The following is a 26,456-nucleotide window of genomic DNA, read 5'->3' as shown; positions in this document are numbered from 1 at the left end:
ATACAATATGAACTAACGTACACAGAAGCAAAAGCAATAATATGGGATACATTATATTTTTTTAGTTCCAAAAAGAGTCAAGAACTAAAAAAGTGCAGGGACTAAAAAAAATCCCAATAGAGATGCTAAAGTGTGATACAATGAGAAAAGGATAAGCATAAAGAAATTATATTGTTCAACAGAAAGCCAAATTATTGCACTGTAGATCAGGATCAAATGAACGAGGATGAAATATGAAACAGGAGCAACAATTTTAAATCTTGTTTTACATAAAAAATAAAGCATTGGTGTCAAACTGGCTGCCTGCTGTGTAATTTTTGTGGCCCGTGATGCTCAGTAATAAAATGTTAAGTAAACAATACTTTACTGGGGGAAATAGCAAGTAGCATTGCAGTGGTAAATTTTCTGTAATGCCATTGTTATTTTACAGTGATTCATGCTTTTTATGTGCAAGTCGTGATGCTGCTATATCATGTAGTACTGATGCATTGGTGACTAAGTTGGAAATGCAGCCTTTCTTATAATTTTATTGAAAAAATACTTATTTTATACTAGTTTCTTTCTTGTAATCAGTTATGTTGTGTTTGTGATCTATATTTTAACAAATACATAATGGTTTTTTAAATTTTAATTTCAGTCACAGAATTTATATAAAAACTGTCTTTTCAACCCCAGTCAAGAAAAGAAAAACTGATGAGAGAAAAAATTTCCAAGAAAAGTAGGAGCTGAACTACTTTTATAGAAGTGAATAGGAAAATTATGTGCTTAATTTGTAAAAAAAAAAAAAAACTATTAGTGTTGTTAAGAACACAACATTAAGTGGTATTATAACACTAAATCACAAGGAACAATATTTCAAAAATAAGAGAAGAAAAATTAAAAACCATGAAGAAATCACAGTCAGCAACAAGTATTTATAAAATTCATGAAAACTAATGAATCAATAATAAGAGCAAGTTATGAAGTAAACTATTTGTCAGCAAAACATTCAATATAATATAATAATGTAATGTAATATAATATAATAATGTAATATAATATAACAAAGAATGTATGCTAAAAGCAGCTGAAATCATTGGTCAAGAAAAATTGCAATTATTTTGTTTTATTTCATTTTCAAGAAATACATTGGCAAAAAGGATTAGTGAAATGCCAGATAACATCAGTTCACAACTACAGGATATATCTACAGAAGTCCTATTCTTTTCAATTACAGTTGATGAAATTACAGAATACAAGATATTGCTCAAGTTGTATTTTTTCATGGTTGTGACAATAACATGAGGATCACTGAAGAATTGTTGGAAGTTATCTCTCTTTTTGGAACTATGACTGGTGATATTTTTGATGCTGTGTGGAGCATTTTGGAAAAGTGTAAGCTTTCACTTGACAAACTTCGGTCTGTAACAACCGAGAGTGCTAAATCTATGACTGGTGAAAATAAAGGATTTGCTTCAAAATTGATAAGAAAATTACAAGCTGAGTACCTAGATAACCAACACATGGCTTTCCACTGCCTTATTCATCAACAAGTTTTGTGTTTAAAAATATTAAAAATGGACGATGTATGGAAAATCATAACAAAAACAATCAACTTTATTTGAGCAAGAACCTTCAACCATCAGCAATTTACTTCTTTTCTTAAGATTTAAAATATGAATTTGACTATCTTCCTTATAATACAGAAATTCTATAGTTATCATGGCAGAAAGCTTTAAAGAGATTTTGCTTTTGGAGGAAATAAATTTTTTTCTTGAAATAAAACTGTATCTGTTATAAAATCCTTTGTGGATTAAGAATCTGGCATTTTTAAAGGATATTACAAGCCATCTCAATAATCTTAACATTACATTGTACGACAAAAATAAGTTAACAACAAATATGTTTTGACACAATAGCAAGTTTTGTACATAAATTAACGTTTAAAAATTACTTAATAAAAAGTATTTTGATCCATTTTCCTATGTGTGAGCAGTTAATAACACAAAATTAAAATTACTCTTTCTCACATATTGTGACAAAATTGAGAAAATTAAAAGCAAATTTGATAAGCGTTTTAATGATTTTAAAGTTACAAGATGTTTTTTCTTTTTGTTGTACCTTTTTCATTTGAAATTGGAAAAGCTTCCAGTTTGATTCAAGTGGAATTTGATTTCCAAAATGATTCAGTATGTTATTCTTTTACAATGAATTCGAGTCACTTTTTATTTTAAATTGTCCCACATGGTATGATTTCAAGATGTAGGAATTCCAAAGATTTATTCTTACTTAGGTGAAAAATACCTGGAGATTAAAAAGTTCAATGCACAAATTATGAATTACTTTGGGAGTACATACTTATGCAGGTCAATTATTTTCGTGTATGAAGTGAAAACAAAGCGGTGGTATACATAGAGACTAACAGATAAATATCTTTCTGAGATACTAAAAATTGTACAATCCCAGTCTTTTAATCCTAATATTGAAAACTAATAGGAGGAGAGGAAACACTGGTAGGTTTCTGGGAAAACAATAATTTTCATAAATACATAAGATATTTAATTTTTAAATAAATATATAATATAACAATTATACAAATATTATTATATAAATTCTAATTACTTGTATTCCGTACATTTAAATGTTAATTACATACGAGTTTTAATTATCCTACTTATGTTATTGAATCCTGAATCAATATATACCATATAAGAACATTTTTATGGTCTACAAAAATCATACCATCACACTAAATGGCTCATGGCAGAAATGAGTTTGATACACCTGCAATAAAGGATATGACAATGAAAAAGCTGTGGGAACAGATGAACTCCCATTAGAAGCGATTAAATGTCTTAATGAAGAAGGGTTATGGAACATGGAAAAATTGTGTAATATGACCTATAATACTGGATAATGACTGAGGATTTTCTGGAAAAAATAAAAACTATCATACTAATCATAAAAAAGCAATAATCTGTCAGTCACAGAACAATTAGTTGAATTTTGCATCCAACAAAGATTCTTTTGCAAATTGTGAGTAGTGCACAAGTACAATGTGTAGTAAATGGATTCAGAGCAATATAGATTCAGGAAAGGAAGAGGCACAAGGGATGTGTTTGGATTAATAAGAATTTTTGGCGAGAGATGTACGTAAACAGGTAGAGATAAATATATGTTTTATAGATATGGTAAAATTATTAATTGTCTCAAATGGGATAAACTAATGTAAATATTAAAAAGCTAAAGGAGAGATTAGAAATATGAAAGATTAATTAAATAATGTCTTGGGGAGTATCTGAATTAGAAAACAGTTATGAAATAGGAGGTACACAAAATAAGTGGTTTGAACTAGGAATAGGAATAAGGCGAAGATGCTGCCTATTCCCAACCTAATAAGTACAATGAATTTATAATTAAAAATGCTCTAAAAAAGGAGAAAAAATGAACATTGAAGAAAGGAAAAAACTCTAAAAGATTAAGGACAGCATATTTCAAAATTAGCAGCATTACAATATATACAGTATGAAAAAAATATTAAGAAAACAAAAGTAATGAACTAATGTAAATATTAAAAAGAAATATTACTAATGTAAATATTAGTCACAAACAATAAATAAACAAGAAAGCTATAGACAATAAGTAGAACTTTACAGAAACACATTAAATAGAAGATAACTAAGTAAAAAGGAACCAAAATGCAGAAGGAAGCAAAAAAATAACAATTTTATATGACTTGAAGAAGTGTCATGTCAAGTGTATTTTTTCACAGTGTGTCTGAAAGTAATTTTTCCAGCAGTGATATACGTAGTTGACTGATTTTCAGTTGTTATTATTAGTCTTTGTTTATTACGGGTACGTATTTTTTTCCTTAACTAGCCAATATATCATTTCTTTTTTGAGAATCCATATTGTATGTTAAGTATAATCATAATGGCTGTAGTCAAGATGATGTAAACCAGATTACTTCCAAAAATGACAAAGCCAATCTCAAGCAACCCTTAATAAGTTTACTAAGAAAACACTTTAGTGAAGTTATTTCTCTTTGTGTTTTTCTCCAAGCTGAATATACTGTAGGATAATAACATGGTAAGTCCATTTAAGCGCACCACTCCACTAGGGTTGGTTATGTAGTGGACATCATTTCTCTCAAAGAATGAAACCCAGTGCTATGTATATCTCAGATTCTATATGAATGTGAAAGAAGGGCCTAAGAAAATGAAGCAAAGAAATGCTGAAGGCATTTGAAATGTGAGTATAGAGGAGAAAATTAAGTGTACAAATGTGGTGAAAAATGAAGAGTGAATAGAAACAGAAAAAAAATTTAATTGCCAAACATTCCATTTGAAGAACATTTTAATCTGAACTGTTAATTTCAACTCACTATTTTAATCTAAACAGTGTTAGAGGTATCAACAGAAGATGAAAACAAGACACAATAGGAAAATGAAAACAGAAAATTTTGAAAGGAAATAGCAATAATCATAAACTCCAAAGTTCAGTTGGAAATAGAATGGAATGTTGACAATCACAGTTCTGTCTCAGTTAACCCTTACATGCTAATGATAATCCACCTGCAAAATTACTAAAAAAATATCAACACAACAATATTCATTGTTGTAGGAAATTCACAAATTCAACATTTTTCTTGAATGAAATTTGCAATGTGAGGATACTTACCTACAAAACATGCTCAGTTATACAGTTATAACAACCCTGAACATTTTGGCATCGATTTAAATAAAAATAAGTTTATTAAAGCACTTGATAATGTACATAATTATAAATTCATTAAAGAGCAAGTAATCCTACTATAATCTGACTGTAGTTTTCATTACTTTTGTTGCCGAAAAATCCATGAATGACTCCCTTTAAGGCTTCCCAAGCTTCCTTTTCTTTCCTCCCCAAAATTTGGTCAAACGCAGGATCCTTTACAAGTTGTGGGATTTGTGGCCCAACAAAAACACCTTCCTTAACTTTTGCATCACTTAATGTAGGAAATTTGTCTCTTAAGTACTTAAAGGCCTGTCCTTCTCGGTTCATACGTTTGACAAAATTTTTCATCAAACCCACTTTTATTTGACAGGGTGGAAGAACATCTTTTGGGTCCACCAGAGGCTCAGAAACGACATTTTTTTTGCTAGAGAAAAAAAGATTTCTTGCAGGCCAGTCTGCTTGAATATAATGTGATTTCCTTTCCCTACTGTCCCACAAACATAAAAAGCAGCAGTATTTAGTGTACCCCAGTTGCATTCCTAAGAGTACAGCGATGACTTTTAGATCCCCATAGATTTTTCACAGCATATTTGATTGACTCTAGAAGGATTGCCATGTTTGCATGTCTCTTTCATGTGAACTGTGTGACCAATAGTAAGAGAAGAAAGACAATTGCTGTAGTGAAGTAATACAGCTAAGCTTGGAGGAGTCTATGATACCCTCCAATCAGTTGGATCATGATCAAAATAAAAAAAACATTTCATCAAGCCATTAATGCTGTAGCAAACAACAAGATTGTTTTACTTCTCAAATAAAGAAAGCAGATCCCTATGACGATGTCTGTACAGTGAAACCCTGACATCACGTTGAAGAAGATTCCATTGCTGTAGTCTTGACCCTAGAAGTTCTCCCTTCTCCTTTGACAAATCAAGGTCATGAATGAGATCACTCGATTCCGCTTGACTCAGTCTGTGCGGTTTATCATCTTTTTCGTCAAAATCAGAGTCATGGGATGTGGAAGACTTGTTGGGTTCTTTTTCCACACTGTCTTCATTTTCTATTTCAAGCTCATAATTTGGGAGAGAGTAGGAACTGGTAAACTATCTGAAAGTGGAATAGGTTGAATAGCAGGTGGAAGATTAGGGTATTGAACTGTCCCACTTTTCTTCATTGGTAATCCTGCCTTTATAGGTGGAGTCTAGCAGAGATAGCAGTTATCTGTATGGTTTGTAGGCTCCCATCAAACCATAGGCACAATAAAAGCCATAGATCATTTTTTATTTTTCAGCCATTCTCTTAGTATAACAGAACAAGAGTTGCAACATATGTGGAGCCCATTACTTAACCTGGTCCACTACCTTCATACCAAAATAATGCTGATAGGCAGTCTTCACAAGAGGTGCTGGATTGCGTTTCTGTGATAAAAATGTTATTTCACCACAAATGTAACAAAGATTATTCACTGAATTTACAAATTTTCATGGTATTTTGATTTAAAAAATTTTTCACTTCAAAAGCACTCAAAATTCTACACTAATTACAACATAAACAATATGATACTAACAGTCACAGCAACAGTAATAGTATTTATAGCCTACAATTAGCTGAAGAATGTTCTGTTGTCACTTAACAGGTGACAACTCGAAAAACAAAATTACCCTCAAACTAAAAATGTAGATCGGGTAAAAAATTGTCATTATATCTCCAGAGCAGGAGCTAATCGGTCATTTTTATGGTGATTTTTGAATTCAGCAGTTGGAAATACATAAGAATAAGCTATTTTTGAGCCCAAAATATTCTGATTGTTGGGCAGTGGAATTATCGCCAAAAGACTGAACAATGGTTGAAATATGCTTGCTTGGTATGAAGACTGGTCTGATATTTTCGTTAATATCCTGTGGTCAGATGAAGCTACGTTTCATGTTAGGGTGTTTGTTAACAGGTACAACTGTTATTATTGGGACAGAGGATCCGAGGGTGGTTGTTTGAAAAAGCCAACATCGTCCAAAGGTCACAGTATGATGCAGCATGACATCCATGAAAGTTTTGGGCCATACCTCATTTGGGACACAATGAATGCAGAATGGTACCTTGATATGCTTGAAGATTATGTTCACGGTATTGTATTCACATAGGACAATTACGACTTAATCTTTATGTAAGATGGGGCTCCACTTCGTTTCGCAAGTCCTGTCACTATGTGGCTTGACACCAATTTTCCAGGATGCTGGTTGGGACGTTGTGGTCCCCTTGAATAACCTGCAAGAAGTCCTGAGCTTATGCCCTGTGACTGATTCCTCTAAGGGTGGGTGAAAGAGGAAATTTATCACACAAATCAAAAACTCTTGATGAATTGGAGGAGTGAATTTTCCAAGTTGTTGGAAATGTACCGTTGGATTATCTGCAAAAGTCTGTCACAAACATCCTCATCCATTTACGGAAACTGGTGGTGCTAATGTGGAATTTTAGTAATGCCTAACAATTCTACTACTGAAAGGAACAAAATGTTTTTTGTTACATCAAAATTAGTTTAGTATTAAAAATGTTATAAACAATTTTCAATAGAGTTAATTCCCACCCACTCTGTGTGTGTGTGTGTGTATATATATATATATATTTATATTTTGGTCCAACCAGTAATTGAAAAAAAAAAATCTCAAAAAGGGATTCCTTGCCACTTAATATTAATTATGAAGAGAATGTATGATGGCTCCATAGTTTTTGGTTGGTTGGTAAGTACCTACCAAAGTACCAGGTACCTTCCTCTTTTTTTTCTATTTATCCTCCAAAACTACTATAAGGTATTACTTCAGAGGATGATATGTATGAATCTAAATGAAGTGGTCTTGTATAGTCTCAGGTCAACCATTCCTGAGATATGTGGTTAATTGAAACCCAACCACCAAAGAACATCAGTATCCACGATATAGTATTCAGATCCGTATAAAAGTAATTGCCTTTAGTAGGATATGAACCTTAGAATTCTCAACTTCAAAATCAGCTGATCTGAGATGTGACAGCAGGTATCTTTACCAATAAAGGTGTTAAGCAGGGTTCTAGCACATCTCCAACACTTTCTTCTTTAATACTTTTTCAAAGAAAAGTTTTTTCTTTGTAAATTTAAGATGAACATATCAGCTTTCAAATCATAGACAATAATGGACTTTATAAGGATCTGATTAAGACAAAGACTGTTATAAATTACATTATATTAGAGTAGAAGAAGTTTCACATTTTAATTACCTTGGATATTCACGTCCTTATTTAAAAGAAAAAAAAATATTTTAAACAAGCTTAGAGCAATATGTGGAACTGTCCATAGAATTTTAAATACAAAAGAAGGATCATATTCTACAAAATACTTTCCAAACCTGTATAGTTATGTAATAGTGAGATCTGGGTCACAATGAAAAGAGGGATTTCTTTAATACAGTTAGCAGAAACAAGGTTCTAACAGCAGCAGCTGGATACACTAGGTTGGATAATAAGAGAAATGAGTTAAGGATACCTGTTCTGTTAAGAGACCAGTAAGTGGTGTAAATCCAACTGGTGTACCTATACTGACAGAATGCCAGAAGAAAGCCTGTTACCTAAAATTCTGAAATACAGACCAGATGGAAGATCTTTAAAAAAATGGGCACTGAAACAGGTTACATAGTCTAGAGTATGACTGAGTATATTTACATACAACTTATGTATTAAACTGCAAGTTCGTTGGTTTGTTCTTGCATCATGCGAGAACAAACAGATCGATTACTTTCAAATTTGCAGGATAGATTCGTGTTATCCCAGGGAAGGTATATTAAGCCATTGATTAAGACACTAGCCCAATTGAGGGCGAAATTATTAATTAAAGAAAAAAAATTCATCTTTTTACTTCACATATCTCTGTCATCATGTCAACAGAAGTAAGTTGTGAAGTCTTCCTCAACAAAGGTCTGTGAACCAATCCAGCTGGTCAAGTGGTTTACATGTCATCACAAATCAACTGTTTAACAGCTGATTTTCAAAGTCACAGAGTTTGAAGTTCAAATCCTAGTAAACGTTAGTTGCTTTCATACAGATTTGAATACAATACAGGATACCAGTGTACTTTTGTGGTTGGGATTCAATTAACCTCAGGACTCAAGAATGGCTGGCCTGAGTCCATACAAGACTACGCTTCATTTACATATCATTCTTATCTCATTGGGCCAATGGGGAGATGTTGCTTATTGTTCATTTTTTGAACAGATTGCAATGGGGTCAATCCATTTAAAATCATACAATTAAAATAATTTTGGTTGCTAAACATTTTTTATTGTTGTAATATTTTTACCTTTATGAATGCAAAACAGTAATTAAAATTTTTTTTGGTAGCTATTTTTAGTTGTGCAGATTCCTTATTTTTCACAAATAACATGTTTTGCGGAAAAACATGTACCTCCTTCATTTGTAAAGATATCGTGATAATTTAAAAATCAGAATGTTAAGCATGAAATTTTCTAAAATGATTGTTTAAGCTATATTCTTATAAGTATTACAGAAGTTGGTAAAAGTGTAAAAATATAGTGTGTGTGTGTGTGTATATATATATATATAAAAATTTATAATTAAAATTCAATTTTCAAGGCCTGTATTTTTCGTGAAGGAAAATTATCTCACACTGATTATTTTTTTCTTCAACATTATCTTATAACATGGCTTGGAACTTAAGTTTCAGCCAGAAGACTTATATACTTTTTTTTCTAGAGGCCTTCAAAGATGGCCGGTTGGCTGTTTTCAACCATTTTCAGTCCTTATATCTAAAAAGGGACTGAGTGAAAAATTTTACAAGAAAACATTTCTTCCAAACATGAACAACATGCTGTATAAATTTGATCATCAAGATTTACCTAGTTTAGGATTTACAGAGCACCAAATTTGGTCAAAAATGTGCTGAGTTTTTAGGCAGCTGATAATGGTAATTTATTTCTTTACCTACCAGAACCTCAATATCTATGGTTAGATAAGGTTAAACATGATTTAATAATAATTCTAAATGACTAATAAGTACATAAGTATAAAACACCGTGTTCTGATTGTTTAAGGCCAAAAATATTTATGATAAAATATTCTAATTTAATTACCAGTACTTAATTTTTATAATGTGTTGGCTTATGCATTACAACTCAAGCCCACATAGTTAAAGAAAGTACAAATAGTCATTGTAGGAAAAAAACTATTTTCATTATAGCTTGGAATAAAGCATATTGACTTGTAGCAAAAGATAATCATGCTTGAGCTTGTTGAGACATGAACCTTCCCCCTACCCGATCCAACCACACAAAACCTGTGGTACAAGCGGGATCATTTCAATTGAGCAGTTGAGTTGGTGGAGTGACATGTGCTTTGATTTCATTTAAAATGGTTTCTTTCTTTTAAAATTATTTACTGTAGTTATTTTGTTTTGGCCTTTAGGATATATTTATGTAGAGCAGTTAATCATTTATTACAAATGTTTGTTATGCGGGTGAAGTGATAAATGAACAATGTCATAAATAAGATTATAAGCCAGTCCCTGAAAAGGTAATTATCATAAATGAATTGCCAGAAGAGCAAAACCTATTAAAATTAAGAATTTATGTTAAAATTAAAAATATTTGTCATTATCAGAAATTTAATTATTTAGAAAAATTCAATCACATATTTGGAAGAAGTGTTGTGATCCCTTAAAAACTCACAAAAAACCAGTTAAACATGGTTTGCATATTGTACTTCTTGGGCATCTTTCTAAGCAAATAAATTTTAATACAAGACTACACTTCATTTATATATCATTCTTATCTCATTGGGCCACTGGGGGTAGGGTGCTTATTGTTCACTTGTTGAACAGATTGCAAAGGGACCAATCCATTTTAAATCGTACAATAAAAATAATTTTGGTTGCTGAACATTTTTTATTATTGTAATATTTTTACCAAGGGTTAGTAATAATACCTTTATGAATTCACAACTATAATTAACATTTTTTTAGCATTAGAACTCCTATTTGTAAAATAATGAAATTAAATAAAAAACAAAGACATTCCACACTACAGAAAAAAAAAAGAAATCGTGTCTGCTGTAAAAAGAAAATTGGAAACCTCATTTGGCAAGGACTTTGGAGATAAAATCAGCCTAGTTGTAGCACACAGGTAAATGAGTATTAAAAGTCTGATTGTAAAACTCAAAGAAAATGTAAATTGGCTAGTGAAGATGATAAAATCAAAATTTGGCCTTTTGCCAAATTCATGGTCAAGAAAAAGATGAAAAGTCAATTGTGTCCAGGGAAGAAAGAATATATTTCAACACACATAAACAACATTAAAGTACTTACACAAAAGTGATTAATATTGATCTCCCTATTTGAGCTCTTCAGTCTGTATAAGCTAAAATACCTTGATCATAAAATAGGGTGGTCAATGTTTTGTTCTTTGCAGCCAAAATGGTGTGTTCTGCCAGGTTCATCTGGTACACACAGTCTGAAAATATCATCAAAATGCTAAATTAATGATAGAGTATGTGAAGCTTAATGGAAGTTACAGGGATATGATCGAATTCCTTGTATGAGACTGTGAAAAAGAAGAGTATGTTGAATGACTTGAAGAGTGTCCTGGGCCAGAAACACATAGTTAAAGAAAGTACAAATAGTCATTGTAGGAAAAAAACTATTTTCATTATAGCTTGGAATAAAGCATATTGACTTGTAGCAAAAGATAATCATGCTTGAGCTTGTTGAGACATGAACCTTCCCCCTACCCGATCCAACCACACAAAACCTGTGGTACAAGCGGGATCATTTCAATTGAGCAGTTGAGTTGGTGGAGTGACATGTGCTTTGATTTCATTTAAAATGGTTTCTTTCTTTTAAAATTATTTACTGTAGTTATTTTGTTTTGGCCTTTAGGATATATTTATGTAGAGCAGTTAATCATTTATTACAAATGTTTGTTATGCGGGTGAAGTGATAAATGAACAATGTCATAAATAAGATTATAAGCCAGTCCCTGAAAAGGTAATTATCATAAATGAATTGCCAGAAGAGCAAAACCTATTAAAATTAAGAATTTATGTTAAAATTAAAAATATTTGTCATTATCAGAAATTTAATTATTTAGAAAAATTCAATCACATATTTGGAAGAAGTGTTGTGATCCCTTAAAAACTCACAAAAAACCAGTTAAACATGGTTTGCATATTGTACTTCTTGGGCATCTTTCTAAGCAAATAAATTTTAATACAAGACTACACTTCATTTATATATCATTCTTATCTCATTGGGCCACTGGGGGTAGGGTGCTTATTGTTCACTTGTTGAACAGATTGCAAAGGGACCAATCCATTTTAAATCGTACAATAAAAATAATTTTGGTTGCTGAACATTTTTTATTATTGTAATATTTTTACCAAGGGTTAGTAATAATACCTTTATGAATTCACAACTATAATTAACATTTTTTTAGCATTAGAACTCCTATTTGTAAAATAATGAAATTAAATAAAAAACAAAGACATTCCACACTACAGAAAAAAAAAAGAAATCGTGTCTGCTGTAAAAAGAAAATTGGAAACCTCATTTGGCAAGGACTTTGGAGATAAAATCAGCCTAGTTGTAGCACACAGGTAAATGAGTATTAAAAGTCTGATTGTAAAACTCAAAGAAAATGTAAATTGGCTAGTGAAGATGATAAAATCAAAATTTGGCCTTTTGCCAAATTCATGGTCAAGAAAAAGATGAAAAGTCAATTGTGTCCAGGGAAGAAAGAATATATTTCAACACACATAAACAACATTAAAGTACTTACACAAAAGTGATTAATATTGATCTCCCTATTTGAGCTCTTCAGTCTGTATAAGCTAAAATACCTTGATCATAAAATAGGGTGGTCAATGTTTTGTTCTTTGCAGCCAAAATGGTGTGTTCTGCCAGGTTCATCTGGTACACACAGTCTGAAAATATCATCAAAATGCTAAATTAATGATAGAGTATGTGAAGCTTAATGGAAGTTACAGGGATATGATCGAATTCCTTGTATGAGACTGTGAAAAAGAAGAGTATGTTGAATGACTTGAAGAGTGTCCTGGGCCAGAAACTGCACAGGTGACTTTATTTCAATAAATTTACAATTTTCCGGATGAAATTTCATTCAAACCATGGGTGCAAACTGATAGGGCTGAACTCTTTACACAAATCCAACCAAGTGATAAGTTTATGATTCCAGTGGCAGAAAAACTCATGACTTTAAAGTCACATTACTTTATTTCTAAAGTTCAATCCAATTATTTCAGGGAACTCAAAGAAAATCTTGATGACAGTGAATGTCTCATTATCAGCTTTAATGAAAATTACACCTTCACCATTCAAGATGAAATTCAAGGCTTTCATTGGACCAACTCACAGGCTTCTCTGCATCAATTTGTGTTTTACTTCAAAAAAGAAGGCAGTTTGTTGTATGAACTTATGTACAATAAGTGTTAGTCTTTCTCATGATACTACTGCTGTACACACTTACCAACAAAATCTAATAAATTATATTAAAAGTGTGCTATTTGATGTAATGAAATTGATATATTTTATCAAAGGTGCCAGTAGCCAATATAAACATAAAGAACAACTACATCAATCTATGCCAAAATACAAACGATTTTGGAATATCGGCCAAGTGGAACTTCTTTGTTTCTTCTCATGGTAAGAACTCTTGTGATGGAAATGGAGGCACAACTAAGCGAGAGGTAACAAGGGCAAGCCTACAAAGGCCATATAAGGACCAAATTTTAATTACAATAATTAAATTTAAATTTTGCAATAACAAAATTACAGGTATAAAATTTTTCCTATCAGAAGAAATGCAGACCACAGAGGACAAACTTAAATAGAGGTTTGAATGTTACTTACAAGTAAAAGGTACAAGAAATTACAATCAGTTAATTCCTTTAAGTGATAGCCAAATACGTCGTTATCCCACATCAAGATAGAGAAATTTGAAGACCATCAAACATCTTTTCTGTTTACTAACACAAACTCTTTAGGAATCCAAGATAACATTGCTTGTATCTATGATGTTAAATGATGGATTGGAAGAGTGAAGGAGAAAAATGAAGAAAACGTTCATTTTTGAAAACGTTTTTCATCGTTGTGAGAAAAATGAACCAAACCAATGTCTGATTCATTTTTTTCTCCATCAGGTCCCAAATCATCTTTTCAGTTATCAAAAAACAACATTGTTTAGGATCCTGTAAAGAATGTTTTGAGAAAAATTACTCAGAATTAACAACCATATCAGGAAGAACATACAATATATCAGAAAAGTTGTGCAATGAAATCTCATCAATTTTTAATATTTAAAAAAATTATGACTTAAGTACGACTAAAATTTTATTTATCAACCTTCACTTTTAGTTAAACCATATTAATGGATTTTATTCTTTATGCTCTAATAAAATAAAAATTTTATGGTTTTTTGTACAATAAACTTGTATCATATACTACTGGAATGATATTGATGTTTTATTAGTAAAAAACACCTAATATACTGACATTATAAACTTATTGCCACATTCTTAAAGTGTGAAAATACTTGGCCATTTTCAACCAAATTTGGTCCTCTGTTAACTCCTAAACTGGATAGTCTCGGTAATCAAATTTACACAGCATGTTTATGTTTGGAATAAGTGTTTCCTGTAAAATTATCAAATTTTTCACTCAGTCCCTTTTTAGATATAAGGCACTGAAAATTATTTAAAACAGCCAATCAGTCATCTTTGAAGGCCTCTAGGAAAAGAGGACATAAGTCTCCTGGCTGACACTTAAGTTCAAAGCCATGTTATAAGATAAGTTTGACAGAAAATAAAAAAAAAAATACAAAAATGTATTTGATAACATATAAAAAATTATTTTTTAAAAAGCTTTTATTTAACTAATATTAATAAAAACAAATTAGAAAAACCCTCTAAAAAGTAAAAAATAAGAATTAAATCAAATTGATCATTTTAAACAAAAAATATAATATATTAACAAATACGATTATAAATATCTAATAAATAACCAATAAATAAAAGTAATAATTACTAAGTTTTAAAATTAAAAGTAAATAAAATATTTAGTTAAATAAAAGCGTGGCGCAGTTTTTTATAACAATCTTATCGAATAAGTATTTTCATACAATAGTTGATGAGAAATAAAAATTTTAAGTAATATGCATGAATTTAGCGTAGAGGTAGTGCGTTGCGGGGGTGGGGGAGGGTCATATCAAAATGCTGACACTGTAGCATTATATTGTCATCGAAGTTACATATGTGTACCAAATTTCATTGATTTTCATACGATAGATAAAAAGATATAGCAGTTGCAAGATTTGATTATAACTAAAGCAAGTTAAATAAAAGCTTATAAAAATAATCAATGTGAAACTTTTCCTTCATGAAAAATACTGGCCTCAAAAATTGAATTTTAATTATAAATTCATTTCATGTATATATATATATTTTTTTTTAAACTTCCTTAATACCTATAAGAAAATAGTTTAAACAATCATTTTAGACAATTTAATGCTGAACAATCTGGTTTTTAAATTATTATTATATCTTTATAAATAAGGGAATTAAATGGTTTTCTGCAAGGGCATGTTATTTGTGGAAAAAATAAATCTGCGCAAATAAAAATGGCTGCTGAAAAAAATAATCCTGCCGTGTTCTGTAATCCTGTCTTTTGTAATTTAGTTTTTTTATCATATTTCTATAAAGCCTGAATATTTTAATTTGTATTTATCATTATTATTCTAACAACCAGGAGGGTGATGAGCACTGCAGGGGTCCAGGGGACAGAGCACTCTGGCTAGATGGGAATGGCGAGTGAAGTGAGCTCTGTGGGGATCCAGGGGCTGGTTGGGCCTTGTAAAATGTTTTTTTCCAGAGCTAATTATACAACTTTCTTCAGCAGACTTATTGTTTTTTTAATGATACTCATCTTAAACAATTAAGAAACACTTTGAATATATAGTCAATTATAATATTTATGTTGTACCTGTTTAATTTTATAAACAGCATAAAAAAATTAAATTTGTTATCAGATTAAATCAACTGGGTTTTTAGGTTACTAATAAGGCCATATAAATGCTGTCAATCAAGAGTTAAACTCCATTATATGCCCAGCAGATATAGTACTATGTCTGCTTCAAATACATCTGTTTTGTAAGACTCCAATAGATGGCATTAGGCATCTAGTAACAAATCATTGTTTATTAGTTGACAGTATGTCATTATCATGTTTTATTACTGTAATTCAAGTTTTAATTTCTGTAATTCATGCTTAAGATTAGATTTTAGGTTTAGATTACAGTTCAGTTCGGTAACTAATGATTCTGTATAATGAACTTTGCATGATATCAACATAATCTAACCAAACATAAACCAACCTAATCTAATTAACTGCTGGGAGGCTAATAAATGTTTTAAATTGAATGTTCTAAAATTATACATAATATTAAGAACATAAACTCAGTTATATGATCAGAAGACATTATACTATGGATATAGCGGCTAGTATAAAGTAGCCGCTAAGTAAATGCTTCTTATTAAAATTAAATTAAAATGAAAAAAGAAGTTCAAAAACATGAACCATTAAAAACAAAATCTTATGAAATAAAAAATGAATATTTGAACTTTAGTAAAAATTTTTAATGATTCTTTCAAAGACAAACTGTGGTGCAAGTTATTAAATATTACTAATCTTTATTTACAAATCAAACAAAAATACATTTTTTAACTTATAGTGGTTTCTGTCACTTGCAGTCAACTTCAGACTTTTCTTTCTTTTTCCTGTTTAGCATCTGGGAATTACCATTCAGGTATTAACTTCAGAGGATGATATGTATGAATGTAAATGAAGTGTAGTCATGTACAGTATCAATTCAACCATTCCCAAAATGTGTGGTTAATTGAACCCCAACCACCAAAGAACACTGGTATCCACAATCTAGTATTCAAATCCGTATGAAAGTAACTGCCTTTACTAGGACTTGAACGCTGGAACTCTTAACTTCCAAATCAGCTGATTTGGGAAGACACATTCACCACTAGGCCAACTCCGTGGGTTCAACTTCACAGACTGGTGCTAATGTTCACTAATGCTCACTGTAACACAAACTTATTTTTACAGTTGATGTTTTTTCTAACTAAAATTAAGAAAATTAGAAGATGCATGTAAAGTGTACTACTAAATGTGTAATTGTATTTGAATTTACTAAATGGCTGTCCATTTACTAGGTATACAATATTAATGGCATCTTATCATTACTTATTGCATTTACAAACAATATTTTAAAAATACATAAAAAATGGACATCAAAACAGACTGTAATATTGTGAAATATACAGTTACATAACAATAATATAAAAAGTACAAACACACAATCATTTTTTTTTTAACTCTGGGACCACTGTTAGGTATTGCTTCAGAGGATGAGATGAATGATTAGTAGTGTGTGTGAAAATGCCATGCCGGACCAGGATTCGAACCCGGTACCTCCAGATAAAAGGCCAAGACACTACCACTTGTGCCACAGAGGCCAGTAAAAAATATACAATCTGAATTTAATATACAGTTTCATAATAATAACATAGAAAGTAAAAATAAACAATTTGAATTTAATATCCTCTTCAATTACGTAAAAAAACTTTTAGTAGTTTTGTAAAAAATAGCATGGGCTGTTTAATAATATTTAATGCATGCAGAAAATTTAAGTGTACTTATAAACTTGTTAATATAAATATGAAACCTTGAAAAGGGAAAGCAAATGTACAAATTTTATTAAACTATTTCCAGTTTATTTAAAAAAATAAATGGACATCTTTTTAACATTTCTTCCTTAGTCATCAACTCGACAGATAAAATTGTATTTATAATTGCTAATGTGTATCTGTAATTTTCTGATTTAATCCATATCCTACCGTTCATTCCGACTGCCACTTCAAAGCGCACTAATCTACCTAAAATATTGAATAACTCGTTACAGCAAGACAAAACTTTATGAACTAGGTTTAAACTGCAAGTAAATATAAACCCTCTCGTATCCAAAAGTCCGGCAAACCCTTTTTTCCAGTCAGAATCGACACACACTAATTCTGGTTCCATGTCTTTATTTGCACTTAAAATTTTGGTATATAATGCGTCTCCAACATTAATATCTGGACGATTCTTTTTGGTCGCCCCCTCAAATGATAAATAACTCAAAGCAGCCATTTCACTCGATCCGATGTCAACCTTAAAATAATCCCCAGCTTTATTAGTAACAATTCCAATGACGAATTCTCCACAAGATGGTACATATCTTTTCTGTTGACAGTCAACCCAAAACGTAATATGACCACGTTGTTTTAAAATACCACTTTTAGTAATCAACACTTTACCTTCAAAACGTCTCAACCCAGGACCTAAAATTACTTTTGACGATTCTGCAATTTTATCAATATCAGTCACTTTATCACCAGGAATTACAACACCATTTATATGCACATCCATCACAAAAAGTTTACAATTTCTTGATAAAATAATCTACTAAATGATTTGCTCGTACGTAGACGATAAGGTTATGAACCAATCTGCAACACGTGCCGCTGCCAGCGTAATAATGAAATAAAAATAAAGTTCAGAAACCAATTAGTGTAATCTTCATTCAAAATTGAATTTATTTAAGACATTTTAGGAAATATGTTGCATTGTTTTATGATTTAAATATTTTACCGATAAATTCAAAAAAAATTATTTATTCACTTTACACTATGAGATTGTCAATCAAAAAGGCACTGATTACGAATTACCACTCATCTGTTCACGATGTAAATACGAGCGGTGGTTTCAGGTTATTGTAGTGGTTAATAACGTAGTTTTAGATATTTATAATTTAAATTTCTTTTTATTAATCACTTTTTAAAATTACTATGGCAAATACTGGTGTATTACCATTCGTACGAGGTGTTGATTTTAGCCGAAATGATTTCAGTGTAAGTACAATGGTTATTTGATAGGCTGGTTTATTTATATATTTTTTTTAGATCATCATAAAATAAAATCTTTGGTTCAGGTGATATGAATGACTAAAAAGTTAATAGTTTGTTACGTATTTTAACTTTTTATATTGTATTAAATCTTTTTACCTGAAAAACTTCTTTGTTTAACTTATTCATTGATCTGTCATGATACTCTTCCTTTCTGGCCGAAATTGTTACTGTACTTTCATTAAGAAAAGAAATACCAGAGTAATTTGACGTATTTTAAAGAAGTAATAAAATCTATAAAAATTAACTGGTTTGGAATATTCCATATCAGTTGTTTTCTTATTTCAGATTTAATTTAACCTGAATGTGACTGCCATTTTGAAGCGATATGGGCCTTTTAAGTAAATAAATTATTTATTTTGTAAATTTAACTATTCATACCAGAACTAATTAGTTGCATTGCTACAGAAATGAAGAAAAATACAGCTTCTTTTATCTAAATCTGAATTTCCATTTTACTTTAGTAAATGGTATTTCTTCAAGAGTGGGTCTTAGTCTTGATAAGAAACACTTGATCATTTCATAAAGTTGTTAAAGAATACAGTATTCTAAGTTAGACTAGCTTAATAAAAAATAATAATGAAATTAATAAATTACTTCCATTTAGTAGTTTACTTCCAATAAGATTAAAATATTCTTGAAACTGATGGGATTTTTTATGTTTTTGACTGTTATCTTTGCAACTGGTGAATTAGTTTTTTTGAGAATCACTGAATTCCAGCCTTTGTGTGTTTAAAGATGTGCTAGTTAATTGGTTAACAAATAACTTCTCATATAAAGTTGTGGCATTAACTATAAATAATTGCCAAACTATCAATTTTAACTGATTAACATTTACTGGATACAGATATATCTTTAGGTTGGTTATAAAGAGCCAATCCTATTTTAAATGTCAAAGAAAAGTTGAAAATGACATGGTTTTTGAAGAATGTAAAAATTATCATATGGGTTTTTCTTGTTAATATTTAATGAACTTAAGTAACTTTTTTAATATATTTTATATGAAAATTGTTATCTTGAAATACATCATGACTTAATAATAATTTGTGTGACATTGAAAAATGTTATCTGCTTGAGATTTAATATCCACTTATATTTTTGATTAAAATTTTATTATTTTTTTTTTTCAAAATCAATCCTTTCAAGACTCATATCACCTATGCACTAATAATTAAATATAATATAAATCCACATAATCCACCCAAGTACAGAAATAAAAAAACTCTTACCTTATTTTTTATTTATTATTTTATTTTCTTATAATTTTTATGAGTACTTTCGCGGGATCCTGCAACATCTGTAGTATATAAAATTTGTATACAGTTACATATTAAACACAAAATTAAAAATACATATGCAAAGGCATAAGAAGTCAAGTAAAAATAAAATAAAAGCATATAATAACCTGTATTTGGCTAGCCAGATACAGGTAGGTTATTATATGATTTTATTTTATTTTTAGTTGATTTCATATGCTTTTGCATAAGCATATGTATTTCTAATATTTTCTGTTTAATATGTAATTGTATACAAATTTTATATATGACTGATGATGCTGTATACTGTGAAAGTACTATCTTAAAAATTATTAGAAAATAAAAATAAGGTAAAAGTTTTCTTATTAAAGTACTTGGTTGGATTAAGTTGGTTCATATTTATATATATGTATATTTTTTCTTTTTTTTTTCTATAATATATTATGTAGCACCCATATCTTCCATTATTTTGGATTATAGGTTGAGTATAAAATTATAATAGTAATTTTATAAGTAAAACAACCCCAAGTATTTCTCTTGTTTGTCTGTGGAATCCATGTCTTGATGAGGAATTCCATATATATGTATAATATTTAATAGTAATATATTCAAAATTAAATCATCATTCAACACATAAATATGGAACACTTCCTTAATGTCATTTGTGATCACATTATTACTGTCATATTGCATTGTTGGTGATCTAAGTTAATACTAGTTAGAAGTGTAACTTTCATATGGATTTGAATGCTTTTATTTCTAGTTTACTTTTGTCATTGAGATTATGCAGTCTACCATCATCATTAAGTCCACCACTACAGTACATATGGTCTACCATACACTTGTTTATATAATTGTAAATAATTTGAATATTTAATATTACTTAAACGAGGTTAGCAAGTGTTAGGTTATATGGATATGAAGTTCAGTACATGGAAACAAACTTATCTAACTAAATATATCCTAATGTTTGTTCACTTGCTAACCTTGTTTAATTAACATTAAATATATAAATTATGTACAATTGGTATACATTTTATCATATTAGTTTACTATTTAAAATAAAGTGGGTGGGATGCTAATCGAATAGATGGGATGGTGCTACTTTAGACTTCATGATGATAGTAGATTGCTCACTAAAGTAGCAGTGTTCTTTCTTACAATCACCTGATAGTGTTAAAGACTGCTGAATTGTAATCTAGCTGACAACATGACTTGAAGTTATAAGTCACAAGAAAAAACTGTATAACTCATTTAATTATTGTTGTAGGATGGAAGATTTCCAAAATCTGTACGTCATATGTCAGGTGTCCAGTGGCTTAAGTTGGACAGATCTTCTCTTGGTCAAATACCAGAAGAGTTGGGCAACTTGATGAAGTTGGTGAGTTTATATATAATTTTATTACTTTAAGTAATACATTTTTTAAAGACTAATTTTTTTTCCAGTAGGAAGTTAGTTGAATGGATTGTACTAAAGTAGGATACATCTACTTGACACACATTGCTGGAGAAGGCCAGGAGTCTTCCTTAGGAAATCTTAAGTTCTTGGATTTTGGATAGAGAAGCTAAATCTCTGCTAAATCTGCTAAATCTAAAATTATTAGTCAGTAATGCTCTCAGCTAGTGGATACACCACATAATTGGACATTCACTGTACTCCGAGAGGTTCAGATGTACCATGGGTAGATTTTCATTATCTTATTTCTTAGCCATTCTGCATTTATTTTATCTGTGGGTTTTATTTAGACACTTACTGGGTCCTTTTGATTAATATGAGAGTCTTTCTGTATCCTTGATACTTTTATTATTTGATTGGGGAGGCACTGTCTTTTAACTTATCTAAAAACATTTTCTTATCCAGTGAATAAAAAGCCCAACCTGAGGTTGAATCGCTTGCTGAGTTCTCCCATTGCACTAGTTTATAAAAACAGTTATATTATGTTTCTATCTGTGGAAATCATATATAAATTTCATTAAAAATAAATGGCTTCTTAATATTGTATTATTGTTTATTCATAAAATATCTATCTTGATATTCAAGATTACAGCAAAAATGTTATATTCTGTTTTTATCATGAGAAAATTTTGTGTATTATTTATATTTAGTTTTATGGCAAAGTATAAAAAAATTTTTAAGTTTCTTTGATTTATTACATTTATATACTATACTGCTTCGAATTTAAGATGCAGCATTTTTTACAGTTTAAATGGTCAAAACGTCTTCAATTGGAGGTCTAATGCCATTTGACATAAATGCATAGTTAATCGGTGTAAAGCTGAAGTTTTTGAATCCATATGTTTATTCAGCATCAAATGGAGACCAGACAGGGAACATGAAAGTTCTCTGTATAAAGTTTCATTCTGTATAGAATGTACACAAATTTCTAGAAAGATGACTTATTTCAAATAGCTTTACATCTCAACAGCTTTATCGCTTTTGATATCATAACTTAGTAATGAGTCATCATTCTGGAATTTGTGCATGTGCTTCATGCATGATGACATACATTCTTTACGTTTCCTGTCTAACCACCATTCAATGTTGAACAGGTATACAGTATATTATTGTAGTTGTAAATCGGTTTGTTTTTCATAACCGTTCCATTCTACCTATTTTTTGTGTTTTTTAACCATTTTATTCATCATGGTAAAGCGTTTCACATATGACAGACTTAAAACGCAAGGTTGCTTTATGCGCTGAATCGATTGGAAATCATGCTGCCAGTAAACAGTTCTCAGTAAATGAAGCAAATTTGCGTTGATGACACTGTATGAAACAAAAATTATTTGGGTATAAGTGAACGAAGAAATTTTTTTTGGGACCAAAACACAGAAAGTATCCAGAAATTCATGCTGCTGTTTTGGCATATTTGAAGGAACTCCACACAAAAGTTCTTCCAGTGACAAAAGATTGACTGATGTTAAAGGCCAGGGAATTTGCCGGGAATAATGGTCTTCAATTTATAACTAGCCATGGATGGTGTGAGAAATTCATGAAAAGGCAGTGTCTGTCATTGCATCGCAGAACCTCCATTTTCCAGAAGTTACTATCAGATTATGAGCATAAATTAGTGCAGTATCAATGTTACATAATCTGTCTACAATTAAAGAAACAATACTGTCTCAGTCAAATCGGTAATGATGATGAATTTGCTGTGTTCTTTGATATGCCACCAAACTTCACAGTTAGTGAGAAGGGACAAAAAAAAGTAATGGTAAAAACAACTGGATATGCGAAAGTAAGAGTAACTGTTATGTTAAGTGCTTACTACCAATGGAAATAAATTATTGCCATATGTAATTCCGAACAGGAAAACTGTGCCAAAAGAAAGGTTTTTGAGATTGTGTAATTGTTCGAACTCAACAGAATGTCTGGATGATGAGCAATCTAATACAAGATTGATTAGGATGTGTATGGGAACGTAGACCAGGGGGACTTCTGAAATGAAATATTGTGTTAGTGGTCATTGTCATAGATGCTTTTTGTGGTCATTTGTCTGGCAACATTAAAACAAAACTGACAAATGGAAAATGCGATTTAGTTGTAATTCCTGTAGGTATGACGAGTCAATTTCAACCATTGGATGTTGGGGTTAATAATTCTTTTAAAGATATATTCATCCACAATACAATCAGTGGTTGACTGAAAATGATCATCCCCTTTCACCAGGCATCAACAGCTATGATTGTAAAATGGGTTTTGAAAACTTGAAATGATTTATCATCAGAAAGTAGATAAAAAGTCATTCTTGAAGTGCTGCTTGTCAAATGCATTGGATGGTTCTGAAGACAATGTATTTTGGAACCACAGTGATGCAAATGAATCTGACTCAGATGAAACTGATGATGATGATGACTCAACAACAACATAGAAAGCTAATGAGACACACTGTTTAGTCACGAAAAATTACTGTGATTAGTTATAAAATACCTTATGTATAAAGCAAAATACACACGTAGGTAATTACATTACATTTGAGGTACTGTAATACAAACTATAGTGTTTTTGATACACTATATGATTGAGCACTATAAGTGCTTTTGATTTAGGTGTTTTACTGAATATTTGGATTATTCAATAAATTGTAAGTAGTTTCTATTTAACTTTTTATATTAATTTTTCAAAATAGGATGAGATTAATGAAAATTATTGATATATACAAAATACTTGACTAACTGTAGTTTATAATAAATAAATTATATAGTATTTTAATATTTCTATTGGATATTTTTATTTTTCCAGAAATTATGTATTAAATTTAGGGTGTCAAATTTGAAGAACTCTGGTATTTATATATCTTCTTTTTTTTCAGGAACATCTATCTTTAGTGCAGAATGATTTAGAACGATTGTATGGTGAACTGACTGAGCTATCTAGTCTCAGATCACTTAATATAAGACGTAATAAGGTTAAAAGTTCTGGTATTCCAGCTGAGCTTTTTAGAAATGAAGAATTGACTACACTTGATCTCAGTCATAATGTTTTACGTGAAGTTCCTGATGGTCTTGATCAAGCCAAGAGTTTATTAGTGCTCAATCTCAGCCATAACAAGTTTGTACCATTTTACTTACTTATAATTTTATAATGATTTTTGTGAATAATAATCGGAATGGCAAAATGTACTTGTATATATGTATAACTATTCATTTAAAACTTTCTCTCTTTCACCACTAGAAACTTAACTTGTGCAGTAATGCCAGTTTTCAATTTACTGTCATTGTCAAACCTTGTATTGCAAGCTGCTGCTTAAGATGAAGAAAAAGAAAATAATTTCTGAGAGCTAATTCAGGGTTACAGAGTGGATGATTTTTGAGATTGAAAATTTCTTCAATCATCTCACTGTCTCATTCACCATGAGTAGATAATCATAGTCATGCAAAAACAAAATCTCATGTAAAGCATCCCACATCATTTAGTTTTTTAAAACTTTTCTAAGATTTTTAACATTTAGGAATGTACATTGGTATTCATAGTAGTTCTCTGATCACTAAATTTGACAAGTAAGACTCCCTTTTTGTCACAAAATACAGCTTTTACTAATGTTCTTGTTTGGTTTTTTCAGTCCTGGAGATGATGAATGCCAGCATTGCATCAACTGTTCCTTTCTCTTGACATTCAAGTAAGAATTCATTTTTCATTTCTGATAATGTAATCAAACAATTCATCTATCATCTTCATTTTCATAATGCCACAAAGATTTATGTGCTGCAGCAAGATTTTATCTTTGTGTGCATCTGTTAACATCTTTGGTGCTCATCTGGCACACAATTTTTATAGCCCAGTTTTTCAGGCAAAACTTCATAAATCAAAGATCATGAAATGTTATTAACAATTGTGACTTGATGAAACACTGGTTTTCTGAATTTCTTTTTCAATCAAATTTTCCATTATAGATGGTCTGCTGCTATGTTCTTCATCATGAATGTTTATTCACCCTTCTCAAAATGAATAGCCACTGTCTTACTTTAGGGTTACTTAAAATATTCAACTTGTAAGTGTCGCAAATTTGCCTGTGAATTTCAGCTGCAAATTGTTTTTTGCCATCAAAAATCTGATTATTCATTTTGCTTCACTTGGCGGAATCATATTTATAGTTTTCATTATAAATTGATTAATATAAATGACTAATAACAGAATTACTAAAATATTTTTGTTAACAGCTGACAATTGGTTGAAATGATTGAGCTATGCAAGCGCCATCTGTTTACATTATGTATATAGGCGACAAATTCAAAAGGACCTTACTTATTAAAAAACTCGCCTCATTTTTATAAATCCACTTATAATTGATTTAATAAAAATATCATTTTATTATATAATGCTTGTAACTAGGATTTTTACTGAATAATAATGTAGAATATGAAAACATGCATACACCTAAAATCTGAAATCAAACTTTCAATTTTTTGTTTAATCTAATTTTTATTATTATTCATTTACAGCATATCATCAATACCAAATACGTTGTTTATGAATCTTACTGATTTATTATTTCTTGATTTGAGCCACAATCAACTTGAAACTTTACCACCGCAGATGAGACGATTGGCCAACCTGCAAATATTAATACTTAATAACAATCCACTTGGACATTTCCAGCTGAGGTCAGTATATACAGTAATAATGTTAAACGTCAAGATTTCATTAAATTCTATGAATTTCAGACAGTATGAGAATAATCATAGTCATTTTTATTAGATATGTCAAATACTGGTTGTTGTGTGGAATTTAGTGTAAGTGGTACTAATATGTTTACTTTTTATGCTCTTATGTTAAGTCGTATTTTATACTTCCTTTGAAGTCAGTATTATGCATAATTTATTTTTTATCCACCAAAAGGAATGAGTTCGTTCTCATGCCATATAGATATTTCTTTAAGATTTCTTTATTTTATGTAAGAGTGTAGCTGTTGTGATCACAAAAATGTGTAGTACATTTTAATTTTGTTT

At 30.3% G+C, this 26,456-nt stretch overlaps 3 protein-coding genes across 4 annotated transcripts in view; 2 read left to right on the top strand and 1 right to left on the bottom strand.

The window, feature by feature from the left end:
- Window positions 1-1,280: 1,280 nt before the first annotated feature.
- On the top strand, window positions 1,281-1,604 carry LOC142322734 (general transcription factor II-I repeat domain-containing protein 2A-like). Its single transcript, XM_075361812.1, has one exon. It carries the CDS (start codon window positions 1,281-1,283, stop codon window positions 1,602-1,604), a length of 324 nt encoding a protein of 107 aa, XP_075217927.1.
- Window positions 1,605-16,349: 14,745 nt separating this feature from the next.
- Window positions 16,350-18,305, bottom strand: Rrp40 (exosome complex component Rrp40). The gene has a single exon (XM_075364435.1). The coding sequence runs from the start codon at window positions 18,212-18,214 to the stop codon at window positions 17,504-17,506; it is 711 nt and encodes a 236-aa protein (XP_075220550.1). The 5' UTR covers window positions 18,215-18,305; the 3' UTR covers window positions 16,350-17,503.
- Window positions 18,306-18,511: 206 nt separating this feature from the next.
- fliI (FLII actin remodeling protein) overlaps window positions 18,512-26,456 on the top strand; it is a 70,588-nt gene continuing 62,643 nt past the window's right edge. Inside the window, exons 1-5 of one of the 2 annotated variants that reach the window (XM_075364431.1) lie at window positions 18,512-18,696; window positions 21,277-21,387; window positions 24,320-24,558; window positions 25,070-25,126; window positions 25,950-26,111. In XM_075364431.1, the coding sequence (XP_075220546.1) occupies window positions 18,634-18,696; window positions 21,277-21,387; window positions 24,320-24,558; window positions 25,070-25,126; window positions 25,950-26,111 (632 nt within the window). In that variant the 5' untranslated portion in view covers window positions 18,512-18,633. The remainder of the gene's footprint in view (window positions 18,697-21,276; window positions 21,388-24,319; window positions 24,559-25,069; window positions 25,127-25,949; window positions 26,112-26,456) is intronic. The other variant, XM_075364433.1, reaches the window with a different exon arrangement.

The sequence above is a fragment of the Lycorma delicatula genome, chromosome 4 (assembly GCF_047948215.1).
Source record: "Lycorma delicatula isolate Av1 chromosome 4, ASM4794821v1, whole genome shotgun sequence".
Classification (NCBI taxonomy): Eukaryota; Metazoa; Arthropoda; class Insecta; order Hemiptera; family Fulgoridae; genus Lycorma; species Lycorma delicatula.
The sequence above is the reverse complement of the archived record's forward strand: the minus strand, read 5'-3'. Positions and strand labels throughout refer to the sequence as shown.